The sequence below is a fragment of the Cynoglossus semilaevis genome, chromosome 7, assembly GCF_000523025.1.
Source record: "Cynoglossus semilaevis isolate Cse_v1.0 chromosome 7, Cse_v1.0, whole genome shotgun sequence".
Lineage (NCBI taxonomy): Eukaryota > Metazoa > Chordata > Actinopteri > Pleuronectiformes > Cynoglossidae > Cynoglossus > Cynoglossus semilaevis.
The window spans coordinates 10,516,535-10,528,608 of NC_024313.1; the positions used below are offsets into that span (position 1 = coordinate 10,516,535).

A 12,074-nucleotide genomic window follows, 5' to 3' on the forward strand; every position below is an offset into this window, starting at 1 on the left:
AGTACCAGAAAATAGTCAGGAATATAAACAGAATAATAAAACATGCAGTATTATGGTGAACTCTTACCCTGTTGGCGATGGTCACAGCCCTGTGAGTGGCCTCAGACTCCAGCTGGAGACAAAACACGGACATTTAGGCTTTAATATCATTACATATGCTGACAGTGAGTGATACAAACCATAGATGTGATCACATCAGAAACACACAATCTATCATTAACTTGTGCACCAACAAATATTACATCAACAACGTCATGTAAATTCACCTCCTCTGGTCGACTAACTTCAATTCCTTCAGGTCCACTGATGCCCAGATCCAGAGACTCCTTTGCTCCCTATCAACACACATGTATCCACACTTTTATTTTTTAATCAATATTAAAAAATTAAAAAAATTAAAAAACAGCCTCAATCTCAGTGTATAAAGACATCAATCTGCTGTGTTTTCTTTTAAATTACTAAGCACTTTGTGTGAGAGATATAGAGAGGAAGTGTGTGGGTCGTGCACCTCCGACACCAGCTCCCCATTTTCGGCGTGGACGCGTGCGATGGCCCCGATGTCTTTACAGGTCTGCAGGGCCTGGTAGAGCTCCGAGTCCCGCAGCATCATCATGTCTTTGTAGGCCATGTACATCTGGAAGGAGTTCACCCCGTGCTCTCTCACCAGAGCCTCCATCTCGTTTCGCACCTGATTCAGAGACAATGGCCAGAGGTCAGAGGTCGCAGACACCGCTGGACGGTGTTGGATGACGGACATTTCATTTTGGGCAGTAGAGAAATTTAAACGACGGGATTGTCCCCTTGTGTGTGTGTGCGTGTGTGTGTGTTATATGGAGCATGAAATGAGCTTGAATTGCAACCAGAATGACATCATCATCAAACAGTAATGAATGATAACATGTCGGAACGCAAAGATGGACAAAATTCATTCACAGAAGAAAAAATGCTTTTTTTGTATTAACCCCTTGATCTTGAATATATTTATATATTTGCCCTGATATGTAGCTCTGTTATAGAATATAAAAAAACTATCTTAGCTGCAGCTCAGCCCCCTGACCAACCCCCAACCCATTTCCATTCATTTACTCCCACACAAAGAGTGAATGGATTACTGTCTGGCTGAATGGAGAAATGAACTAATAAAATGATGGATGTATGGATGGATGGATGATGGATGGATGTTCTTGTAAAGGTAAATAGAGTAGATTTTCTACACATTTTATGGATGTAAAATCTCAGTCATTCACAAAAAAAAAACCCACTGTTAATCATCGTGACCACAGACAGTAGTAGGACGTAACATATGCACAGAGTGAGCAGCTGAGGTAGTGAAGACATGAAGCCAAGGGCTGTTGGCATGTGGACTCATAAATTGCGTGTAACGTGCCCACTGAGCATGTGTGGTAACCCAGATTGTGTCAGCGTGGATCCAGGTCACTACACACGTCACACACAAATAAAGGCAGCTTTGGTCTTTATGGTAGAAAAAAAAAAATAAGGTCAGTGGTTGTGGAGTAAAACAGTAAAGGAAAATTTATGTTCCATGGTGGATCAGTACGGCTGCTACGACCTTTCACCCCTCACCTTTGGTCCCCACCAGGTCACGCCAACATGCAGAGCGTAGTCACAGCACGTCTTGGCATCAGCAAGGCCTCGGCACTTCTCGTAGGCGTCCACCAGGGAGCAGTGTTGTTCGGGCAGGACCAGGGCCATCACCATGGTGGTACCACCCATGAGAGCCGCCTAGGTGAGTGAGAAAGGGAGGAAGGAAGGAAGGAAGGAAGGAAGGAAGGAAAAAGGGAACAAAGAGACAAAGAAAGAAGTGGTTAGAGAATTAGGCTTGTGATCAGAGGATTGCTGGTTAGAATCCCAGCCCCAGCAAGGTCCCGACAAAGCTCCCCCACACTGTGAGTGCATTAATGTGCAGCCCACCACTCTGCTGTTCCACAGAGGGCAGATTTCCCTGTGTCTTTACGTAAAATAACAAATAGATCTGCGTTCTCTCTCTCCAGCTCTCGTCAGACGACTGGTCACCGTTTCTGCACAAACTCAAACTGTGGAAGGTAAAAAAAGAACAAGGGAAACTGATAAAAGAGGCATGAACATGAAACGTGGAAAATAATGGGAGGTGACAGGCTGGGAGACGGAGGGAGAGCGAAGGGCGAGGTCTGCACCGACTCTTTTTTTCTGTCCACAGAACGGTAAAAGCACTTTTATGTTACCATGACAACAGATACTGCTCAGTCACGTCTGCCACGTGTCCCCACCCTGCTTCTTCACCCAGGCAACATGCAGTAAAACGCCAGACTCCAACAGATATTACACTGAAGAATTATGGGAAAACTGGGGGGTTAATGATTCAGAGGAAAGAAAGAAAAGAAAAGATCAAAATAAAAATCTCTCCTTCCTCAGCGAGACCATGTGAATGAAAGCAGAGAGAACGTTGGACGAGGGACGTGGTCTTTGTCTCAAACGTGTCCTACATAGATGTGGTCCAGGTGTAGTTGGGGGGATGGGGTGGGATCTATTCGGTGTCACATTACCATAGTAACCAGACCATGTCGTGTGCAGCGTCAGCATTGATATGTAGAGTCATTGATCACTGTCACAGTCTCAGTTTTGGGAAACAGGGACATGCAGCAGGGGATTGTGGGATATCACTAAACTACTACACTAAGAGACTAAAAAAAAATAGAGAGGTTGCAATCTTAGTGGAGTGCTGAGCAGAGCAGAGCAGGTGTGACTCACACTGGGATAACGCTGTGTCACGCAGCCGCTCAGATCAAGTGCTTTGTGTGAATCTGATCAGTGAAGGAAATAAATCAATTCATACATTAATAGTTTTTAGTCTCAAACTATGAACCGTTAAATGAAGAATTCAGGGGGAAAAAAAACACAAAAACATTTTGTACCATTGTTCAGTTTCTACCGTAGGAATTATGTTGATTTAAATTCAGTGCAGTTTTGAAGCATAAGCAGTGAATGTGTTGACATGGGAGGGAGGGTTTTCAGAGTATTCCAATCTACAGTAAAGGGGGCGCTGCAGGAGCAGTTTGTGAATCCAACATACTGCTTTTTTTAATTAGATTCACAGAGATGTTGAGAGCGGGGCTTAAGTTAATGGTAATCCATGAGACCTCAAACAGTGAAGATGCCAGCATGAACCCCCCACCCTCAACACACTCTGCCCACCCCCGCTGGGAAGATAATCCTCAGACTGAGGAGAAAGTGAAATGAACAAAGAAGTGGAGAGAGATTGAGTCTGTATCACGTTAATGTGTTTTGATGTGGGGAACAGAGAGAGAGAGAAAACACAAACACCAGCTGGCTGTGGTGACGGGTGACACTCAATGTCTCCACTTCTTCACCAAATTACACCTAATAGATATGTAAAAAACAGAACATAAATCAAATATTGTTTTGCTGTGTTGTCAATTTAATATTCTAATACAAAGAAACCTCTTTTTTTTTACTTAATTTGTTCCTGAAGGTTCGTTCGTGAAGCGAAAAGCTCGAAAACTGAAACAATTTTCCCCATAGGAATCAATGTAAAATGGATGAATCCGTTCCTTGACCTCGGATCACTGCTAGTTCAAACTGTTACAACCGCATTTTGTGTACAGGTTCATACACGAAACCAATAAGAAAATAATTTCTAATAATTGATATTATTGTTGGCCTGTTCGGCAACCGAGTTACAACGCGACAATCGGGGCAATTTTTACATTAAAAACTGCTGTTTATGAACCAAACTGACAGCTGAGGTTCCACTGTATCCTGTACTGCAGTGGTCGACCGATGAAGAGAGGAGAGAAGAGAGGGCTGAGCTCGATGAAAGAGAGTTTTCATGGATGCAGACACGGTCTGATCTGAGAGGATGAGACTGTCAACGTCACGCAGGCTCCCGCCGCAGTTCTCTCCTCGGCCTCTAGCAGCAGCGCTCATAATTCACGTTACAGCTGAGTCAGGGCGACCTCAGCAGTGTCTGCAGGACTGATACTGTCCAGGTCGTATGTCCAGGAAGGACGAGCCGCACATTAACACAGCTAATGTAGTTGGATAAAAAAGTAGCTCCATTTAAATGAACCTATTACATTTTTATCATTTGGTCCTTTTGATCTGACTGAGGGTTCATGCTCTTCTAAATCTCTGATGAAAGAAAATGAGAAGTTGGCAGAGCAGAGCCAGGAGGGAGGGAGCTTTGTGCTGCGGGTGAGAGTGAAGGAGGTAGACACGGAGGGAGGAGGAAGAGGAGAGAATGGAGGATGGAAGGACATAGAAAGGACAGAAGGAAGGGAGGAAGGAGAGAAGGAAGAAAGGTTAGAAAGATGGGAGGAAGGAAGGGCAGAAGGATGGGAGGAAGGAAGGAAGGAAGAAAGGTTAGAAGGATGGGAGGAAGGAAGGACAGAAGTATGGGAGGAAAGAAAGAAGGAACTCAGAAAAGAAGGAATGGAGGAAGGAGAGAAGGAAGAAAGGTTAGAAGGGTGGGAGAAAGGAAGGAAGGACAGAAGGAAGGGAGGAAGGAGGGATGTGTTTGAGGTTGTGACATGGCGATGATGGAGGGGTGAGGAAACAGAGGGGGAATAATTTTGGGCTTGCTCATGATAATTGCATACGGGTTGTTTCTGCGGAAACACCGTCACCATAGTGACCACACAATACAGCCATAGTGGAGAGTGAGCATGTGAACACACACACAAACACACACACACACACAGACTGGGTACCTCTGATTTCAACACTGCAGAGTGGGGGTTGGCAGTTAGTGGGTAGAGGATGGTAATTGGGAGGGGGGGCAGGAGGGAGGGGGGGTTGCTATGGTAAAGCTGGCACGTTAGAAGGATTCTATCTGCCCCAAATTCTTCTCTCACTGCACTTGAGCTGACATTCCATCAGACTGTGGCCTTGATTCACAGAGACGCAACGTCCCAAAGTCTGGAACGTGTGTTTCAGTTTCTTACAAAACTTTCACAAACCAACCTGGAAATGTTTGATTGACTTTTCTAAAAAAGCACCAGCAGCAGCAGCAGCAGCAGCAGCAGCAGTAATTGTTCTGAATGGAAAGAAAACAGATCTTCCTGCTCGTGTGAATGAACGGAGACAGTGCAGCAAAAAAAAAACACTCTGTCTGTTTAAATATAGGAGACTTTCTGTTCACCACTGTGGGTGAGAAGGCCGAGAAATTGATGACTGTGCTACACATAAACAAAACCGCTGCTACACCGCTCCATACATAAACACCTCCGCTGCTACTGCTCATGGGCTCCTCACATAAACACCACCGCTGCTACTGCTCGTGGGCTCCAGTGCAGCAGCAGTGTTTCCTCCGAGGAATTGAGCTTCGTCTAAAATGTCATGAAAAATCCATGGTTTAATTAACATCCCATTGACTGCAGTGAGGGAAAACCTGATCACCTATAGATGGAAATATTATTTCCCTTTGGCTCCTTCACTTCCACACTGAGTACAGACAGGTACTGACGTTTCAGGAGGCGAAACAGAAACACACCTCTGTACGGAGCAGCAACTGTACTCTGTAAATATCCAGGTCTTCTAAATATAAATTAGCTTTGTCTGTGTCCGGTCTCAGGGGACAGCTGGGAAAATATGACAAGCATCTGTAGGAAACGGTGGAGGAATGAACCCAGAGTGAGAGAGGAGTGAACAGCTGAGTCTCTGAGTCTCTGAGTCCAAACCAGTGACAGCTGCTTCAGCCTGTGCTAACACAAGTGTGGTCACCAGCCTGGGTGACCATCAAACACAGGAGATGGAGAGTGGGAGAGTTTACCTTGGTTCCACTGTAGAAGTCATCCTGGATGCCGGCGTTCATGAAGGTTTCCTCCAGATGCACGCTGGTGTCGATGCCGCCCGGCAGCACCAGTTTCCCGGAGGCGTCGATCACCTTGGCCCCACCCGGAATCATCAGCTCTTTTCCAACCTATCAGAACAGGCCCAACACCAACAGAGTCAAACAAAAGTCAAAACTGTTGTTGTCAAGCTGTCGGGACAGAATAGTGATTTGAGCTGCATGACTGTATGAACCGTGCTATACAAATACAGTTAAATACAAAGAAAGGCCTTAAAACTATATCACAACTCTAAAGCCACAACTTTATAACTTCCAGGGATAAAAGTAAGATTAATACATAATAATAATAATTATTATTATTATTATTATTATTATTATTATTATTATTATTATTATTATTATTATTATTATTATTATTATTATTATTATTATTATTATTATTATTATTATTATTATTATTATTATTATTATTATTATTACGATAGTCATAGTTTGAGTCTGCCTGTCCATTTATCCATCCTTTTCATAAGATGTTACAAAAGGCCAATCAGATTTCAGCTGGGGCCAATGCCCCTGTTGCCCTGTCCCTGGGTGGGGCCACGGCCCAGTAGTTGATAACATTGTTTGACTGTTTGGTGAGGCTAAGAGCAGTTTTGTCCCAGTCTGCTCAGCTTAAGGTTGTTTTTCTTACCCTCCACTAATTAATGCCAATAATTCTTTCTGGCATGTTATTAAAGTCGGTGTAAAAACGTTGTCAGGAACCTCATTAATAAACACACGTTTCACAATTTTGAAGTTTTTTAAAAACTCATTCTGTTTCACTGTCAGAGGAACAGACCTGCTGAATGATGCCGTTCTCGATGTAGACGTCTGCCTCCTGGGTGAAGTCGTCGTTCACCACCTTCCCTCCCTTGATGAGGATACGCATGGACCCCGCGTTGGCAGACATTTTTCTACCAAAGACAACGAGTGGAAAAGGTGAGTGTGGATGAGGCTACAGAGAAAAGACAAGTCATGTGACGTGGTTCTCCCATGACTCCCCAGCGTCTCCAATGCATTCCCACCACAAATAACTTACAGTTGCGTAATTCTAACCACTGTTTACATTTGCCTCGTTAGACTTGACTCTGTCCAGATTCCCACATTTTGTACATTAGTCGGGAAAACCATAATGACCAGGTTCAAGTCCAGCGTGTGGATTTCTCCAGTTCATTATTGAAACGCAGCTCGAACCGATATGAACAACGTGAGAGGACGGTACGGAGCACACAAACGTCCCTCTGTGTATGTGTGTGTGTGTGTGTGTGTGCATGGATGGATGGCTGTGTGCAATGTGTTTGAGGGGCAAGAAGACAATGGAGACCCAGTCACACAAGATGATCTCCAAAGGATGGAGGTGAATAGAGAGAGAGAGGAGAGAGAGGAGCGACAGTCGGGATAAAGAAAACACTGAACAGAATAAAGAGAGAGAGCGAGAGAAGGTCTGAAGGTTGAAATTTGACCCACAACCAGTTAACACTGAAATGAGCCCAGTGAGTGGAGGACTCTGGTCACGGTGCAGAGGAACGCCGCTGGTCTGATATACTTTAAATTTCCTGACTGTGAGTCGCATCTTTTTAGTAATCTGACAGCTCCTGCGACTCATGTTCCAAAGGGACTTATACATCAAAAATACACCCTATATCGTCTACGGCCACAAGAGGGCATTGTGCCTACTGCACCATTTAAAATGACATGACAAAAACCATAAGGATCGCAAATAAAATAAATGTGGTAAAAATGTTTGGTGGACGACTTCAGTGGACGTCTTTGGTGGACAGCTACAGTGGACGTCTACAGTGGACGTCTTCAGTGGACGTCTTCAGTGGACACTCCTTTAATTACCCGAATAAACACCCAGTCCTGTAATCTGTAATCCGCCAACTAAGGAACCTCCCAGGATGCATCCTGATCGCATTTTCATCGGATTCCTGCCTTTCACAAAGTTCTGGTCATGATTCCACCGAGCCCTTAATCCGGGGGGGGTGGGGGGGTGGGGAGGGCACTAATAAGGGCACCTCCCCTAAAAAACTCTAAGACTATGACCTCCTATGGGTCGCAACAATTAAAAAAATCTAATTAATTTGGTCGGTGACAATCCTTTAAAAAATTCAATCCAATTTCTTAATTACAGATTGAGGTTTTAATGGAATGTTTACATCATTAGGAAGTGCTGCCTATGTGGCAGTGAAGGGTGGGGGGGGGGTGGAGACAGACTCTTCAGGATTAATAAAAACCTAGAAGATTGATCAGAAACAGGAAGCAGCAGCAGCAGCAGCAGCAGCGGTGGTGGTGGCGGTGGTGGTCGTGGCCTCGGCCTCTGTAACTGATATTTAAGACTCAAACTGCTGCTCTCATTATTTTCCAATCGTCTCAGGCCGAGCCCACACAGATGAATGACCTGAGTCTGAGTTTGTGTGTGTGTGTGTGTGAGTGTGGGGTGGAGGCACGGGAACGCTGACTTGACAGACAACTGCGGCAGACACTCGCGGCTTTGTCCGTCAGGAAAATCCAAAGGGAAATCAAAGGGAGTGAAGCAGAGAGTCGTTGATGATTGGACAGTGACACCTGTTCACGTCACTGTCTTTACAGTCGTTGTTCACAAAATAACACAAAGTGTATATTACCATAGACAACCAGGTAAAAGCCACACAAACACACACACACACATGCTATCACTTCTCAACTTTCTCCATTCAAGCTGTTTCCAAACAGACCTGTTAATCAATAATACAGGAGGAGCAGCGGCCGCACACTTAGCTCCGACCTCCAGCGTCACGTCGTCGCGCTGACACAAACACTCATTAATAATTCCCAGATGTTAATCAATAACAAACAGACGTCATTTTAAAATTAAAGGTCTGTTTATTTAGGAACGGCTTCACTTTGAAATAGTAGCTGCTGACACACACACACACACACACACACACACATGTCTGTTTCTGTACAAGTGCAGAGACATATGTGTGTGTGTGTGTGTGTGTGTGTGAGATGCTGTCACAGGCTACTTTTCAGGTCAAATTACAAACTACAGACGCCTCACAGACGTGTCACAAAGTGTTTAAAGTCAGGATAAAAAAAACAGTTAGCAAACTAGTGTTTGGGTTGGATCATAGGGAAATGTTAGTGTTTAAAGTCAGGATTGTGTGTGTGTGAGAGAGAGAGTGTGAGTGTGTGTGTGAATGTATGTGTGATGTATAAGCGAGAAAAAAGGAGTCGACAGCTGCTGACTCCTGTTTGATCTGCACAGTAATCGCCAAAGGGGGAAATGGTGAACGGTGTCTGTGTGTGTGTGTGTGTGTGAGAGAGAGAGAGAGAGAGTGTTTGGTAGTGTTGTACTATGTCTGTCTGGGTGTCTTTCTCACTGTGTGTGTGGTGTGTGTGTGTGTGTGTGCAAACAGCCAAAAGGAGATAAGAATAGAAAATGAACGCACACACACACACACACATTCAGTGAGGATGAATGAGGCCTCAGTGAATCAAAGTCACATAAACACACGGTGACAACAGCAGTAACAAACATCCAGTAACTGACTGGGCCGTGTCGACGCTTCAACACCAGAACATTTTACTTTTACAAACTAATTCCTTTCACTACTGGGACTTTAATACTTTAAATTCAACCAATTACATAAAAAAAACAACAACAAAAAACTAAACTAATTCCTTTCACTACTGGGACTTCAATGCATTAATTTGGACCAATTACATAAAAAACGGTAACACTGATGTACACGCTCACTCCAGCCCCGTAGGTGGCAGCAGTGCATCATCAGGATCGACTGAGTGACGTCAGAAGCAGATGACGGCGGACTACATTAGCCAGGACTTTCCCCAATGATATGATGCATTAGGTTGTGATGGTTTGTCATCTTTTTTAAATCTGGTCCTGCAGCGAGATGTGTTCAGGAACATCGGCCTGAATCATGATTAGCAGCTACGCCTCAGACCCAGTGGACGTCCTCTCTAATCTGTCCAGATGTGCAGATATTCAGGGGGTGAACTCCTTTTTTTTTTAACATTATCATAAATTAATTTGTTCTCCTTTAATAGGAGGTCAGGGCTCCAGGTCTCTCCTATAAAACATGATGTCAATTTTGCAAAACATAAATACATAAAAAATCCTATTAGCTGGAAAATTTGTCATGTGATGGGATTTAAATGTAAAGGAGACAGAGGTGGACACTGCAGTGGGTGTGGGGGGGGGGTGGAGGTTCCCTTTACCACCACACAGCAGCGCTGTCCATTTTATACAAGTGGTCTACGGTGCAGGTTCATCACAACTGGACTGTGGTCTGTTTGACAAGGCCCAGGGTTACACACACACACACACACTCCGTCAGACTCGTTTGTATTCACGTCGACTCCTCCGGGCCCCTCCTCTTCATCATCACTACCTCAGCTCAGTTATATTTTGGTTATAACCTGTAAACGAATGGACTTACATAACATGCCACACACACTGCACTGATGGAACGCCAAACACACACACACACACATTGCACAGACTAATGAACGCTAGCCAATCATGTTTTAGCTTTAACATTATTTAACCAATTTAACCAATCGACCATTTTCAATTTTTTTTTCTTATTTGAAACGATAACATTCTCATAAATGTAATTAAATTCGAGTGTCATCGACCAAAACCGTCAAATACGGCGCATAAAATGTCAAATACCTAACGTATATTTTCGACAATACGCCATTTTTATTTATTTGTTTTCCATGTTAGCGTCTTATTAATTATTCCACTTGATGTGGTCTGGGTTTAATGAACCAATTTAGAGATTTGAAAGACTAAAAATGGGATAAAACACAACCATATTTTCACGTACTCACACATCGGATTAACCTGGTGATTATCAATGGAATTTAAATCATTGACGGCGGTTTTTTCCTACCCTTTTTCTTCGTATTTCGACAACCTCCTCCTCAGCCTCTCTCTGCTGAACAGCACCAGGCGAGTGCGGGCGGACAGCTGGCACAGAGCGAGCCGCAAGATGCTGCCTGTGTCATCCAATCACAGGCCATCTGAGCTGAGCGGCGGTAAAGTTGACCAATAGGAGACGAGATAAGAGCGCCGGAGGGGTCTCCGCTGCACGCAGGCAGGGGCGTGTCGCTTGCCTCCGGTGCGGCGTTCAAATGATGTCGTAAATCTGGTAACCGGGGGCCCTTGGTGTATAATTTAAAGAATTCATAAAATATTCAACGAAGTTCAGATAAATTTAGTGCAAGTACATTAGCACACAAGAAGAAAAAAAACACTTTGGTGGATGGAATGAATATTAATACAATAAAAAATAAAGGAAAAAATACTATAATTCTGTTTAAAATAAAACAATAAAAGATTAAAATCGTTTAATTTTCAGAAATGAGTTATCAGATTTTTCTGAATTTATTTAAGTCTCAGAATTGTGAGAATAAATAAATTGCTGAGTGGATTAGAATTCAGTGAAATGTGAAAAATAATTTAATAGTTTAATATTAGCCAACACTGAATTCACCTTTAAACTTTTACCCGGAAATTCGGAGAAAGGCAGTTCTTTCACTTGCAGATTCTGCTGCACATGAATGCTGTTCTTTCAGCAGCAACGAACGTTTACAGGCCAGGACCGTGAAGGCAGCAACATCGAGGTGAAGAGCTGCAGTCTGGAGACTTGGCTCCTCTTCTTGGCAGCATCACGGTGCAAATCCAGAATGAACAACACTAGAAGATCTAGAAAACTAAAGCTTACAGATAACAAAAAGATGGACCAATTGGAATATTTCATATTTCATATCATCTTACATCTGCTATCATATGCATATAATATATATATATATTAAATGTTTAATTATTTTTAAAAAATGTCTACTTTTCTAAGCAAAAAAAGTAATTAAGTAAAGTGATTTAAAAAAAAATAGAGAAAGTCTTTTAGGCCCAAATCACAAGAAACAGTCCTTTTTTTTATTCACGGTTCATTTCTTACATTGTTCAAGTACAAAGTTAAAATGCTTTTTTTTTTTAATTAGTTCATATTCATACAAGAGTAAAATAATAATAGTGCCTTTTTTCATTACTACGACAAACTTAAATACAGTCATTGTAAAGACAAACTTGATTTATATTCCTAACAATATATTTTTTCTTATTTTCAGATAAAATTTTAGCACCTTATGAAACACCGCCGGGTCCTCCTGTATTTGTTTATCCCTCTAAAAGCTCATCTTTCATTTAGTCCAT

The 12,074-nt window shown here is 43.0% G+C and overlaps 1 protein-coding gene across 1 annotated transcript in view; it reads right to left on the bottom strand.

Moving 5' to 3' along the window:
• Window positions 1-10,905, bottom strand: part of LOC103381120 (dihydropyrimidinase-related protein 5) — a 14,334-nt gene extending 3,429 nt beyond the window's left edge. Inside the window, 7 exon segments of the mRNA XM_025057082.1 lie at window positions 11-112; window positions 267-335; window positions 509-688; window positions 1,585-1,743; window positions 5,789-5,938; window positions 6,648-6,762; window positions 10,753-10,905. Coding sequence (XP_024912850.1) covers window positions 11-112; window positions 267-335; window positions 509-688; window positions 1,585-1,743; window positions 5,789-5,938; window positions 6,648-6,758 — 771 coding nt within the window. The 5' untranslated portion in view covers window positions 6,759-6,762; window positions 10,753-10,905.
• Between the last annotated feature and the right edge of the window lie 1,169 nt (window positions 10,906-12,074).